Here is a 15,328-nt window from a genome sequence, read left to right as displayed (position 1 = left end):
CAAAATATCAAATCGCCACCTTAGAATTTTCTTAATTTTGGTGATGCATTTTAACGCCGACAAGTGCCAGTCTAAAGAAATTATGATAAATTAAAAGTACATTAGATAGCCCTTTTTCCTAATAAGAACTGATTGTACATATGTTACTGTTTTGAAATATTGGCGGGATAAGTCATGAAGTTGGAGTCATTTTAGAAATTTCCCTTTAAAGGGATTTAACAGGAGTTGAGTGAGATTAAAAACATATAAAATATCAAATCGCCACGTTAAGTATTTTCATAATTTTTCATAATTCTCGTTATGCATTAACGCCGAAAAGAGTAAATCTAAAAAATATATCAAGATGTAAAACTACAAATCAGATACAATTTTTCCTGTTTTCGAATCCGATGGTACACATATGTTATTTTATTCGATTTGAAATAATAGTGGGATAAATTATTTCATGACATTGATGTCATTTTTGACATTTGCAATTAAAGACATTCATTAAGGGTAGATTGAGCCCGAGATTTAAAATTTATGGCACATTGAATCGTGATTCTACGTAACCTTAAGCATTTCATAATTTTTGTGATGATGATGATGTAATTTTTGTAATTTTTATTCATTAACGCTGAAAAGCGTGAATATAAATAAATATCAAAATATTAAACTACATTCAGGTACGTTTTCTTCATCCGAACCCGATGTTATGTTGTATCATTCGTTTTGAAATATTGGTATGATAACTCATGAAATTGATAGCATTTTAGAAATTTCCAGAGATTCAACAGGGGGTTGAGTGAGATTAAAACTCTTTCCACACATCAAATCGTCAATCGTCACGTTAAACATGTAACCTTACGCATTTTTTAAATAATTTATGTGCTTCGTTTTAACGCCGAAAAGCGTAAATCTAAAATATAAATAAACTTAAAAACACATTCAGATAATAATTTTCCCTCAGACTACTCTTGTTTTATTTACCATATGATTAGTGCTGTTCACGAGCTGGCTCGGGTCATAAGATTAACATTGGCTCGGCTCGAGTACAACGAGCCGAGCCAATGTTAATCTTATGACCCGAGCCAGCTCGTGAACAGCACTACATACAATCCTCGACGTCATCACTCTCATTACTAATAGTATTGCAGTGGTGACGTCGAGGGTCGTATGGTAAATAAATGGACTGTAGTTGATTCGTTATTCAATTTTTTAGTTTTAGGGATATGGCTCATGAAAATTGGGCTATTTGAGTAATTTGTATTTCAATTGGAGTAGACTGAAATTAAAAAACGCATCAACTCGTGACATTACACCACTTTAAGCATTTTCCTAATTTTGATGATGCATTTTCATAATTTTGATGATGCATTTTCATAATTTTTATGATGCATTTTCATAATTTTTATGATGCATTTTCATAATTTTTATGATGCATTTTCCTAATTTTGATGATGCATTTTCCTAATTTTGATGATGCATTTTCCTAATTTTGATGATGCATTTTCATAATTTTGACGATGCATTTTAACACCGAAAAGCAGGAATGTAAAGAAATATCAAAATACGAAACTACATTTACTCCTGTTTTTTTGGCTACACTCTAAATAAAATCATTACCAAATCATTACCAAAATGCACACGTATATGACTCTGCAGTAACGGTAATAATAACCACCAGCTGGTAAAGAAATTGATTGAACCCGAAGTGGTAATAAAGACCACTTTTCGGGATAAAATTAATACCATGATGTATGACAGATGTACTACAATATGTAGTAAAATGTCTACCCCCTGGTAATAAACCATACCACTTTGTGCACGGCGTGCTATTCATACCGGTATTAATGCTTTGTATTACATGTACCCCATTATTACCAAATGTTGTGCAGATTTCCACCGAAAAGAATAGATTTTTTGTTTTTCTTTACAATGATCTTTCAATCAATTACATTTATTGTAAAGCAATGAGACATACTTACATAATTATAAAATTTAAGTATTAAGCAAACTATTCAGTTACATACATACACATGTATACATAGATATTAACATGAAATTGAAATCGAACTGAATATTTTATAGTCTTAGCCGTACACTTACCTTAAATTTATGTTTCACTGAAAAACTAAACACAAGATTATAATTTTTATTATTTACTTGTTCCTATTAAGATGGTGCTCGATCACCATCTTAATAAGGCGCCTACATATAATAATTTGATACTTACCTGTTTCCAAAAATTCTATATAATTATATAGAATTTTATTTCATTTCAGAGAAGTTTCAGAGGAATTTTTATCAGTTATTTCCCACAAGCAGAATTGGATTAGTTTCGCCGTGTTGACTTGAGTTGAGCTGAGCGGAAACTAAAACTGACAAATGCGCACTGTTTAGCGTCTCACATTTCACACCAAATGTATTAAAATTCTTACCCCCATGGTAATAAACTACACCAAAATGTAGATCTCATTAGCACCACAACGGAAACAATTTGTATAGCACTCTATTAAAATTATGGTAAAGAGTGTTACCTAAATTTGTAGGATATAATTACCGGCTCGTAGGAATTTATTACCAAAATCATACAGATAACTTAAAACATTGCGGTGGAAGGCTAGTTACTGGTTTGGTATTGATACGGTAATAACCCCGTATACTTTTTGTAGAACGCGTAATTACCAAGAGCTCGGTAAAGACGTTTATTAGGGATTCTTTACCAAGTTGCTAAGAGTGTATAAAATCTCGCGGTAAAAAGGTTTCCACCTGGCCCACACAGTTCGCACCCACTTCCATTCAAAACCCTATGTCTAAAGTTTTAAGTTGCCATAAGCTTTGAATGGAATTGGGTGCGAACTGTATGGGGCAGGTGGAAACCTTTTTACCGCGAGATTTTACAGCAAATAAAATAAGAGTAGATACGTTTTTATGCTCAGAATCCAATGTTATGTTATGTTACTCGTTTTAAAATATTAGTGTGATACTTGTCTCATGAAATTGATGCCAGTTTAGAAATTTGTAATTAAATACGTTCATTAAGAGTAGATTAAGGCTGAGATTTAAAATCAGATCGTCACGTTAAACATGTGAGGTTAAGCATTTTCATAATTTTGATGATGCATTTTAACGCCGAAAAGGGTGATTTTACAAAAATATTAAAATCTCAAAGTACATTCAGATAAGTTTTCTTCATCCGAAAATCCGATGTTATGCTGTTCGTTTTGAAATATTGGTAGGATAACTTATCTCATGTCAGTTTAGAAATTTACATGTAAATATATTCATTAAGGGTAGACTGACAATGGAGGTCTCCCAACGTATGCTCACAGATTTGGACCAAACTAGTGTCAATCGATCACAAATATGATTAGTATGAAATTTGCAAATGACACTATTTGCCAATGCGCAGGTTTGGCGGAGATATTTGCATAAAAAGCAGAAAAAATGCGCAGGAAATTTGGAAAATGAAAAATACGCCAGCCTTTTGGTGCGTTTCCTCCTCTTTTTATGCAAATATCTCCGCCAAACCTGCGTATTGGCAGATAGTTCCATTTGCAAATTTCATACTGATTATATTTGTGATCGATTGACGCTAGTTTGGTCCAAATCTGTGAGCATACGTTGGCAGACCTCCATTGTGAGATTTACAATCTATGCCACATCAGATCGTCACCTTACACATGTAACCTTAAGAATTTCATAATTTTTGTGATACATTTTAACGCTGAAAAGCGTGAATTTACAGAAATATTAAAATCCCAAACTACATTCAGATACATTTTCTCCGTCTGGATTCGATGTTATGTTGTGTTATTCGTTTTGAAATATTGGTAGGATTTGTATGGGTTTTTGTGGTGGTGGGGAGTGTGGTGTGTAATGTGGTGCTATGTATTCCTCTCGAGTGCTGACTCCGACCACTTCTTTACACTCGATGGCTTCACACTCCATTTTATTTTATGCCTTTTATTGGATTCTTATTCCCAACCCTTTCGCCACTACAGTCGCACTCAAAAGATGAGAAACTTGATCAAATGTCTCGTCTCGTTTTAAGAAGAAAAAAAAATAACAGGAAACTTTCGGGAACTCAATCCATTACAAGGAATCTCAAATTGAGGAAAAATACATATGTACACCGAAAAAGAAATGGGGATAAAGATTTTCTTAAAAAGTAAATATTGCAGTTTTTTAAGGAAAATGGCAAAATTCAGTTGAACAAAAAAAATCGGTTGAGAAATGACTGAGATATCGCAGATGGTCACTTTTTTGGGGTGGGTCAAATGCATACTTAGTAATTTTTTTCGTTGTTAGGTATTTGCCTCACTAAGAAAAAGCAGGAACAAAATTGGAAAAAATTGTTTAAATTCAAATTTTTCAAGAAAATGGTAAAAATCATTTGAAGAATTAAAAACAGAAACAAAATTTCAAATTGTATATAGTTAAACTTGCAATTTTTCAAGGAAATAATAAGATTCTAATTAATTTTATAAGTTTTAAGCAAATAATTTTAAAATTCAGCTAGAAATCGGGGAGGAATTTAAAATGAAGTTAGAAAATTTCAAATTTTAGTAATTGGACTAATGCAAAAATTTCATCCTATCTTAAATTTATTTTTAATGTGATTAGTTAAACGCCGCCCAACCTTGACAAAACGTTTTTGAATTGAAATAATATCCGCTTAACAGAAATTACCTATGTAATTTTTCAAGAAAATATTTAAATTTATTTTAAAAAGATGCAAAATTTCAAGGCGCAGTAAAAAAAACGGACAAAATTTCAAATTTTAGCAAATTGGAATCATGCCCCGGAAATTTTACCCATCTAAATTTTACCCTTTTTTACGTAGAAAAAATTGTAAAATAGACAAACGGCATTTAACCAAGACTTATTTCTTCGTCATAAAATAAATCATGCAATATTTTTTTTAAATGTTAAAATTCATTCAAAACAGTTTCAAAAAATTTAAAAATTTCAGTTAATAAAGGACACAATTTGAGAATTTTTATTGACTCAAGTTGTGTACTTTCATAGCTCTTGCGGAACTGAAGATTCCTCCAACTACACAAAAAATTCAAAAGTCAAACGGCACGCAACCCTGGCAAAAGTTATTTTAGGCAAAATAAATGTTCAAAATATTGTGAAATTTTTCAAGGAGAAACAAAATTTCAAAATGTAGTTAAAATTGCAATTTGTGCCATGAAATATTCAAATTCTGAGTAATAATAAAAATTTTTAAGAAAATACTTTTAAACGTATTTCGTCGTCATCAAAAGTAATTTTAAGAATAAAATATCGGCGTGAAATTAGTCATGCGATTTTTCAAGAAAATTGTAAAATTCGTTAAAAAAAATTTCAAATCTTATCAATTTGAATGATTAAGGGCGATTTTAGTAGTTTGAATTTTGCAAAACCTATCATCAAATCTAAATTTTACTATTAAATATAGAAAAAATGTAAAATAGTGAAATGGCATTCAACCCTGACAAACCTTGTTTTTTTTCTCCCCAGTGAAATAATATCGGCGTAAAATTACTTCGTGATAAGTGACAAACGATAAGTTTAACAACTTTTTCTTTACGAGGTCTCGTTCAGAATTCCAAATATCTTTTGATCCACCCCATTATTAAAATTCAGAGAATTTTTAATTCATTAGAAAAGGAAACCAAATTTTAAAAGTTTCTAAAATACAAAAAAGGCAAAATTTTAAATTTTAGTGCTTGCACTGTGTACAAGTTTTGGAATCAAATAGATCATCTTTGAAGAAATTTTTTGACTGATTAATAAAACCGAAACAACATTTCAAAAATTGCAAAAAAGTAAAAACTGAACAAAATTTCAAAATGTACCAAACTTCAAATTTTAGTAAGTTGAATAACGTAGCTACAAAACTAAAATCTAAATTTTATTTTTACTACACAAAAAAAATACGCAAAAAACCTAACCTAACAAAATTGCAAATAAGTAAAAAATTCAAAAATTTACAAAACTTCAAATTTTAGTAACTTAAATAACGTGTGGTTGTAAAAATAAAATCTAAATTGTATTTTTACTACACAAAAAATTGCAAAATATCCAAACGGCCCGACAAAACTTGTTTTTTCTCCCCAGTGAAATAATATCGGCGTAAAATTACTTCGTGATAAGTGACAAACCATAAGTCCGACAACTTTTCTTTACGAGATCCCGTTCCGAATTCCAAATACCTTTTGATCCACCCCATTATTATTTAAACAACTGTTTTTGGCTTGACTTTGACATTGCAGTTCGCTCAAAAATGTAACTTTATGTGGAAATTGGAGGAAGAAATGTCGCGTCTCGTGTGTAATAACACTTTCACTTCATGACCGGAATAATCTCAGGGAATTTCGGTGGTTTAACTGTGAAATGATATGATCCGGATTTTTAGGTGGGGAAAGTTTTCCACGAGTCGGGAGAAATCTAGCGAGCTTTTATTTAAGTGTGAAGAGTGACAGTGGAGGTGAAAGCGGAAACTTTCTCTTTTTTTCGGATAGAGGGGAGGTCTGGGTTGACTTTGGAGTTGGGAACCAATTTCTGGATAAAATTTCGTTCCTAATTTTGGAATCAGGCTTACTTACGTCAATTATTATAATATTTTAATTAATGTTACAGAAAAGTTACAAAATTATGAAATTTTTGGTGCTCCTTCGGTAAGTTGTAAATTTGAAGAAAAATTATTTCAGTGTTTTTCTAGGATTGGATTAAATTCATTTTTCAAATTGTACTGTTTTTTTAAGCTTGGTACAGTTTTACGCCAATCTTATCTTAAGCTATATAGAGACCATTAAAAAAATTATTAGATATTTGGATCCTCCATTGTTATTTTTTTCCCAAAATATATTTTGGAAGAAGTTTTTTGCAAATTCTTGTCCTTTCATTTTTAAGCTTAATGCCAATTTTAATATTTAAATTTCTGCAGAGACCATTTAAAAATTACAAGATTATTTCATTTGCTGATATAATTCTATGCTTAATTTTAATAAAATTTGGAAAAAGTTTTACGCCAATTCTAATATTTTAATTAATACAGAGACTATTAAAAAATTTTTAATTCTTAAATATTTGGTACTCCTTCTGTAAGTTGTAAATTTGAATAAAAATCATTTCAGTATTTTTCTAGGATTTTAAATTCGTTTTTAAAAAATTTAACCTTTTTGAAAATTTGGTACAGTTTTACGCCAATTTTGATCTTATCTTAAGCTATATAGAGACAATTAAAAAAATTATTAGATATTTAGATGCTCCTTTTATATTTTTTTCCCAAACAATATTTTGTAATAAGTCTTATGCAAATTCTTGTACTTTAATTTTTGCAAATATCATTTGTAAAATCCGTAAATTTTGTAAAATAATTTCGCAAACTTGAACACAACAAAAAGACGCTGTTGATCTTAGCATGCAAACTAGTAAAAATTTGTAAGCTAATTTATGTAGGTATCTACGAAATATTTGTAAAGGTTCGAAAAAGTTTGCAAAAGTTCGCAAAGTTACCAAGGACTGCGTACAAGATTAAGGGAAAGTTTTACTGTTTATTAGGGAGAAAATTGTAGCAAAATTTATTCTGAGCGAGCCATGTGGTCGACGATTTAATCACATTTGTGCATGAAATTTGATCGCATTATTGGATGGATGACCTGAATGCAGGGGTTGTTATACTCTCCCAGCCATCCATCCAGGCTGTACAGAAACCGGAAGTGAATTAGGGAATCCGGGTTGAATAATAATATTTATATTTTGCCATGCTTCCTTTCTCTCGTGGTGCATTCAATTACGAGACATATGAATATTTTGCGAATTATTTAGAAGAATTACCGTTAACACCTTTTAAATATGTTGTAATTTAGTAACCTGCAAACTTTAATAAGTATTTAATAATAATATGGAAAAGCCCATCGCAAATTTTAAAAACAAGTTGCATTGTTTAATTTAATCCAAAGATTGTGGTCTAATGTACAGGCCTAAATTAATTCTTTCAATCTGAAAGAATTAATTTAGACTATAATAACAAAATGTATATACAATTACTGACAATCTTTGGATAAAATTAAACAATGCAACTTGTTTTCAAAATTTACCAATTCAGTTTCAATAAAATATAAGTGTTCTATTTAGCAAATAATGATGTCTTCATATGACAATGAGGTAATTCACAATATCAAATTCATTGCCTGGGAATATTTATTTCCGATAGCTCATAAAATGGATCTTCTAATTTGGCTTTTAAAAGTTGCTACATATTGTTCACATCTTTTCATGATTTTACATATACCAGAATATGCATCATTCATTCTCCAAGGAGGATGGGATTCAGGTCGCTATGTTCCCAAATAACAAACATTTTTCCTACCAGCATGTGTGACGTTATGTGACAATGAGTTAGCCAGATGCCCGCTGTAAAACGGAAAATTCCAGTGTGTACACTCTTAGAAATGGGGTTACGATTATAACCAAAAAGTAAACGTATGTGACTCAACCGCCGTGGTGACAATTTAATTCCAAGTCGGCGAAACTTTAGTCGGTGACAATTGTAACCACTCGATGGCAAATTTATAACCACGGCGGTAAAGTCACATACGTTTACTTTTTGGTTATAATCGTAACCCCATTTCTAAGAGTGTACTTTAAACAGGAGAGGGCAACTAATTTATGGTAATGCTTACGATTGTTGGCAATTAGTCGAATGGCCACCCATCCACAGCCTTCCCCTGCAGCCAGGGTGGAATTGGTGTGTTCCGGATATTGGACGAAAACATCACGAAATTCCAGCCGTCCCCCTGACGCTCGCACATTTTCATCGATCAGTGGTCCGTCTCTTTCCGGGTCAAACAGGTCCGGACCGGTTGCGGCAACGTAAAAGTAGCGTCCTATTTATTATTATACTGCTCCATTTGTTGTTTGAGTTTCGAGTGGTCCCCGATTATATTAGCCGAATCGACCGAATTATTATATTATTGATATTATTTAAGACCACTTTATTTTATTTTGGCGTAAAACTCATTCAATTAGGTGTTTAGAATTTGAAAAATTGAATGATTTTGACGCCAAAATACAATAAGCTGGTCGTAAATAATACAATAATTCGGCCGATTCGGCTAATGTAATCGTGGATCGTTTGGAACTCTAATAATAAATGGAGCAGTAAGTGACTTGAATTTAATTCACACTGGTATTTAAGTTGTGAAAGTTACGTAATTTATCATGATTGAGCTCGTTTATAATATTAAGTTGGCCACGAACCATGAAAGTGAAATGGGTGCGTTGCGCAGATTCCGTTAGGGTTTATAGCCCGATTCTAATATAAATACGTGAGAACATACATACTTAAGATTAGTTAGAGATGTGAGGATATACTCGCGCAGGGTTGAACTTTTACAGAAATTTAGAATTCTGAGAAACTTCGCCACTGCCAGTCTCAAATTGCCTCAAGCTATTCGGACGAAAGCCGTTTCTCAGAATTCCAAATTTCTGTAAAAGTTCAACCCTGCGTGAATGGAGAGTATCTAATTTGCAAATTATGCATGTTCAGATACGTATTATTGCACCTGCATGATAAATTGAATGTGCTGTCCCTGCAAAATCTCAAAAACTTGCAGATTATCCGTCACATTTACGCCATCTCTGATTTGGTCCAAGTAAGACCTTTCTGGGTTCCGGAACTGGTGGCCGTTGATTAGAATTATCGCCAACCCACCGACAATTCGCGTTTGGAAATCTATCATAATCGTCCTGTCCACCCTTTTTGGAACGGGATAGACTCGGCTCTGCTTTAAGATTGGATTAGGCCAGAGTTGGGATACGATCCACTCATCCGTCACGATGGGAGTGGAAGCACCTGGTCGTGACTTTAGAAAATTTCAAAAATAATAAACTTATACGATACAATTTGATAACATACAGATTATTTATAACCAATTCAACATTATTGTATGCATATCATACTTAAGAGGGGAGGTTGTGTACTATCAACTCCGGGATCTCGATCTCTTTTGGGATTTCGATCTTTCTCTGGGATCTTGCGATTTTTCTCTGGGATGTCGATGTCTTTTGGATATGATTTATGAACAAGAACCCTGAAGTGGTTCACATTTGCGCCCGCCACACCCACTCAAAAGTGCCCAAAAAACGCTTTCACTTACTCAAACCCACGCCAAAGATCCAATTTTACTCTTATTTGGACATTTCTTTCACCATTCTACTCCCAGACAGTTGCTTTCTTCTATCCAACATCAAACTCAACTTGTCCGATGATTATTTCGCAGATACATATAATTTGCGTTGTTGATTACTACAACAATGCTCATTCAGAATTTGTTAACTAAAAATTTTCCTAAAGTTGAGTTTAATGTTGGATATAACAAAGCAACTAGCTGGGAGTAGAATGGTGAAAGAAATGTCCAAATCGGAGTAAAATTGGATTTTTGGCGTGGATTTGAGTGGATGAAAGCGTTTTTGGGCACCTTTGATTGGGCGTGGCGGGCGCAAATGTGGCCATGGAATCAAACCGCTTCAGGGTTGTTGTTCATTCGTGGGACACTACAACATATCCAAAGGGCATCGAAATCCGTGAGCTGATAGTACACAACCTCCCCTCCTTACTATGCGATGGTGTGAAGTGTCACCCTCCGATTTGGTTGAAATTTTAAAATTATGTGGTCCAGATCAATACAACCAACGTTTCTTCATGCAATTTATGCGATAGTCAGAATTTGCCAAAATATTTGAGGTCAAAGTTGAAAAACGGGCGATTTTTATCAGGCGGAGGAAGCAAACTCAACTTCCATTCTCTTCCCGTGCTAAAAATTTCATATTTAACCTCAAATATTTTGCTAGATTCTGACCATCGCACAAACTGCCTGTAGAAACGTTGGTTGTATTGACCTGGACCACATAATTTTAAAATTTCAACCAAGTCGGAGGGTTACACTTCACACCATCGCATTGTTAGTATTCAAATTCAAGTTGCATGTACGTACATACGTAATGGAAAAATATAAATATGTCCATATTTACATACCATTTTGCGTAGTGGCGTTGGATCAGCGGCATGTTCGTAATGCAAGATGGCGACCCCATTTAACGGTCCTGGTCCAGGATTTTGTACGATGTGGGTGAGATAATTTCCTACGGGCTGATCCATCCTGACAAGAACGGAGTATCTCTGGCCGGCGTGAATATCCACGTGGTCAACTTTGACTTTGAACGCAGATTATGCCGTCCATCTCAATCACGGTCATGGAATGGTCTTCAATCTCAAATCGAAACATTAACTCGGAAGACAAATTAATTATTCGAAATCGATAAGTTTTCATTCGCTGCACGCTGATAAGGGAGTATCCTTCGGCGTTAGAATTGCCGGTTGGCCACCTGTATGTTTCAAAGGTCATGAGCAGAGGCCTTTGCACGGTATAGTTATCACCAGATGGCGGATATGTATTTATGTATTTCTAGCTTTTTCATACCAAATAAGATCATAGTAAAACCTCGTATACTGACCAACCTAACCATGATAGCAAAAATTCAAACATAGTTTTCTCTATTTTACATGTTTTAGGGTTTTCGTACAGATTTCATATTTTCATATATATTTTGAAGATTTTACATATTTTCCTGTACATTGCGAGTATTTTTCTAAATGTAAATATTTTAGTAGATATTTCGAAGTTTTTTATGTAAAATATTTTTTTTCTTCAGTCAGTTTTCCTCAAAATTATATTTTCATGAATATAGTAAAAAATTTATGTTGGAAAATATTTTTCATGTGCATATTTTGAGGTTTTTTAAGCACATATTACATACATATGTTGCGGAATTTACGTACATACATATCCGTCCTCTGGTTATCAGATCACGTGGAAAATAATATGACTTCACTCACACTCCGAATGATTGCCCATTAATCATGAGACTCTGCGTTGCTGGCCGCGGTACTCCTGCCGTGGTCAAAGATTGCACGAAACGTTCGACAGGTTCGTGATAAAGTTGTTCCAGAATGAGGAGCCGCTCTTCGTCGTAGTGATACTTGCCCGCATCCCGAGTCTTTGCCCAGATTGGTGGATTGTTGTCTTTGACGATGAGTGCCCCGTGAATCCAAATTATGTCGATGTCCGTATGAGCGTGGTACATCTAGGCACACAATTAATTATTTAGTGGTTTATGCTATTTATGTGTACACTGTAAATAAAGTTGAGTAAAATTGCCACCAAAGCAACTATTGAGTAAAATTTACCCTGACAAAGGTAAAATTTACTCAAGGTTGAGCAAAAATCTTTCAAACTTGAGTAAATTTTACCTTTGTCAGAGTAAATTTTACTCAATAGTTGCTTTGGTGGCAATTTTACTCAAAATTGAGTAAATTTTAATCAAATTTATTTGGAGTGTAATCTCCATACACAATTCAAATAGTAACTTCTTAAATATCTAATTGTTAATTACATGAGTTCCAGGTTCATCTTCAATAAACATGCAGTAAGTGTACTTTCCATTGGGTGGGATGTCGGCTTGTGTGACGAAACCTGACACAGAATGTGGATATAATGGAATATACATATCTATACATACCATACCTATTCATTTTCATTCATGTGATTGAATATGATTGTGAATGAAAATGAATTTCCTCTAATTTGAATGAAAATGACTGAAAAATTCCGTCATTTCATTTGACTGACTATGATAGTGAATGAATATGAAATTCCTGTCATTCGAATGAAAATGACTCAACGATTCCGTCATTTCGGATGAATGAATGAATGATTATGAATGAGAGGATTTTTTTAATTCTTCATTTTGCACCCTATGCTTAATACATGGGGCGAAGTAAGAAATGAAATGAAATGAAATGAATATGAAAGAAAATCACTGAGTGTGAATGAAAATCTTAACTCAGAAATCGGTATGACTGAACTTTGAATGAAAAAAGTTTTTTTGAACAGGTATGTACATATATATCTGACCTGCCCCATCCGCAGCGACAGTTCTATCTTGATGCAAACCATGCCAGTGAATCGTTAGTGGGACAGAAAGCCTGTTCTCGACCTGAGATAGGAATCAAATACACGAAAATAATGAATTTGATAAAAAAAAGACTGAGAAAAGACGTAATTGAATTTTGTTTTCACCAGCACAACCAAATGCTGAAATGTCCCAATGGTAATTGTGGGTCCAGGAAATTGTCCGTTAATTACTTTCCCAACTTGCTCAAAATTGTCGGGAGCTACGACTTGTTCTGAAACGATCCAGCGATGAAAATTGGGCCCATCTTCGCACGAATTGTTGCAAAGGATGCAGAACTTATCGAGGAAGGGAGGCGCCTCTTGAGGGAGGACGCATTGTCCCCAAAATAACAATAATATGGGATAAATATTGGAAACTTTTAACATTTTTAACGTTTATACGCTAAGCAAATCTTGTAATCAAAATTACACTAAACCCATTCGATAAATCAGCTTCTGATTTTATTAATGGATAAGTGATGATTTTGCATCAAAATTAGTGCAACGTTGTGTGCGTGATTTTCTCGTAAACTTTTTTAAATTACAGATATGTATGAAACAAGGTGTTAAATATGTACATACGTACACATTTGCATACGTACATAAATTATAGTGTATAAATTTTATTAAATTTAGCAAATTAGTTCAACGAGACTATTTATAATGGTTTCATGCAAAATGGCATGTTTCAGATTGAATTTTCGACAGGCATGTATGTACATTATGTGTGTATGCCATGCCAGGCCATGCAGATTCAACAATCAACATTCAGCAGTAAAAAGCAGAATATCGCACGGTTTGCAAGTTTTTATTAAAGTTGCATGCAACTTGGTTTCTGCTAAATATACATAGAACAAAAACAACATATGCAACAGTTTATATTTATAATGCGCAAATAATAATCATTACAAAATGACTTTTTGTAATGATTATTATTTTGAAAAAGATGAGGTCCAGCTGTTGAAGACGTTTACTATCTAACTTGAGCTTTTTTGTAAGTATGTATCTTAGAAAGATGGTAAATTGCAGAAATATTCTGCTCAACTTTCAATTAAAACTATAAAAACTGTTCAACCAAAACTTATTGAAAACATATAATAAAAATGGATCAATATTGAGAAATACAATAATCTCGTAATTTTTAAATGGTCTCTGAAGAAATTAAAATATTAGAATTGGCATAAAGCTTGTGCAATCCAAATTTATTGAAAAAAAAAGAAATTGAATTATATTGAAAAAGGTTGACGTGAGTAGTCTCCATGTTACCTTGCGTGAATTGAGTCAATATTTCGAAACGAGTTAAATATATTTAATTCGTTTTCTGAATTCAGAATTTCATCGTATACGATAAATGCAGTGTTTCTTTTTGTGCGCACGAAATTATTTTTATGGATGCATGGTGCATAAAAATGCACGAAAATGCACGAAAATGCATAAAAATGCATAATAACATATGAAATGCAACTTATGAAGGGAATGTCGTATTTTCAAGAAATTTTATATATTCCCACCCTGTCAAATTGGAATTTGGTATCGAATAACCAGGAATTATTATTCGGCAAGAAAATTTCAAACAAATGAGAAGTATTTTTTTATATAAAAATACAAGCCCGTATTCAGCCGTTCATAAAAATTGTTAGGTTAATTCATTGTCATTTTAAAAACTTTCATTTTTTGTATTGAAAAATGATAAATATTTTTACACTAAAATACTAAAATCAAGAGGAAAATATCTTAAATAGCACATCGATTTCTCAATTATTCGAATATTTAGAAAAATTACATTATTCCAATTTTATTTGCATACAAATTATTTTCGTCATTTTCGTGCATTTTCATGCACTTTCTAGAATATTTAGTAGGTGTTATTAAACGTTTCAAAACATTTTCGTGCACTAATTTCGTGCAGGTGTTATTTAACAGCAGAAACACTGGATAAATGTGATGTAAACATTAAACACTTCCCTAAAATAACAGAATATGTACACGTATGTAAATATTGCACATTTCAACCTCTACTTGCTAACCCTCCATATTTCGATTACATTAAATCCTTAATGTCCACATGTTTGCATTGTACTTTTCGTTTCACTGGGTAGGAAAAATGTGGAGCATTCGACTCCCTCCTCCACTTTCAGTTCCGGCTCCTTTGTCCATGGACGTTGACTTTTCTTCCTCCTTTATTCCGACGGAAGTGAAAGTATTACATAAAAATATCGGTTGCAAAATCGAACCATTTTTTTTCTGCGAGGGCAGCAGCATAAGCAAAATTCTAGGATATTCTTCTTCCTCAATTCATGCAAAATAAAGACCCGGAAGGAAATGCAAATATTGAC

At 33.0% G+C, this 15,328-nt stretch overlaps 1 protein-coding gene across 4 annotated transcripts; it reads right to left on the bottom strand.

Annotated features, from left to right (window-relative positions):
- Window positions 1-8,155: 8,155 nt before the first annotated feature.
- LOC110856074 (laccase-2) lies at window positions 8,156-13,406 on the bottom strand. Of its 4 annotated transcripts, XM_035856811.1 has the most exons (9): window positions 13,119-13,406; window positions 12,954-13,035; window positions 12,433-12,512; window positions 11,876-12,123; window positions 11,015-11,364; window positions 9,543-9,842; window positions 9,238-9,292; window positions 8,661-8,864; window positions 8,156-8,391 (listed from the first exon to the last, which is right to left on the bottom strand). In XM_035856811.1, the coding sequence occupies exons 1-5, from the start codon at window positions 13,377-13,379 to the stop codon at window positions 11,184-11,186; spliced, it is 852 nt and encodes a 283-aa protein (XP_035712704.1). In that variant the 5' UTR covers window positions 13,380-13,406; the 3' UTR covers window positions 8,156-8,391; window positions 8,661-8,864; window positions 9,238-9,292; window positions 9,543-9,842; window positions 11,015-11,183. The 4 variants fall into 4 exon arrangements, with proteins under 4 accessions (XP_035712704.1, XP_035712703.1, XP_035712705.1 ...); XM_035856810.1 differs by having other exon boundaries at window positions 8,661-9,292; XM_035856812.1 differs by lacking the exon at window positions 9,238-9,292.
- Between the last annotated feature and the right edge of the window lie 1,922 nt (window positions 13,407-15,328).

The sequence above is a fragment of the Folsomia candida genome, unplaced genomic scaffold (assembly GCF_002217175.1).
Source record: "Folsomia candida strain VU population unplaced genomic scaffold, ASM221717v1 Fcan01_Sc014, whole genome shotgun sequence".
In the NCBI taxonomy this organism is placed as follows: Eukaryota; Metazoa; Arthropoda; class Collembola; order Entomobryomorpha; family Isotomidae; genus Folsomia; species Folsomia candida.
Note: the sequence above shows the minus strand (reverse complement) of the source record. Positions and strands in the feature narration are given on the sequence as shown.

Coding starts and splice junctions, on each gene's coding strand:
- LOC110856074 (XM_035856809.1), bottom strand. CDS start 13,379: ATGTTAAAAGTTTCCAATATTTATCCCATATTATTGTTATTTTGGGGA. Junction 12,513..12,953: donor TGTCGCTGCGGATGGGGCAG/GTCAGATATATA, acceptor ATTCTGTGTCAG/GTTTCGTCACACAAGCCGAC. Junction 11,365..11,875: donor AATGGGCAATCATTCGGAGT/GTGAGTGAAGTC, acceptor TGAAACATACAG/GTGGCCAACCGGCAATTCTA.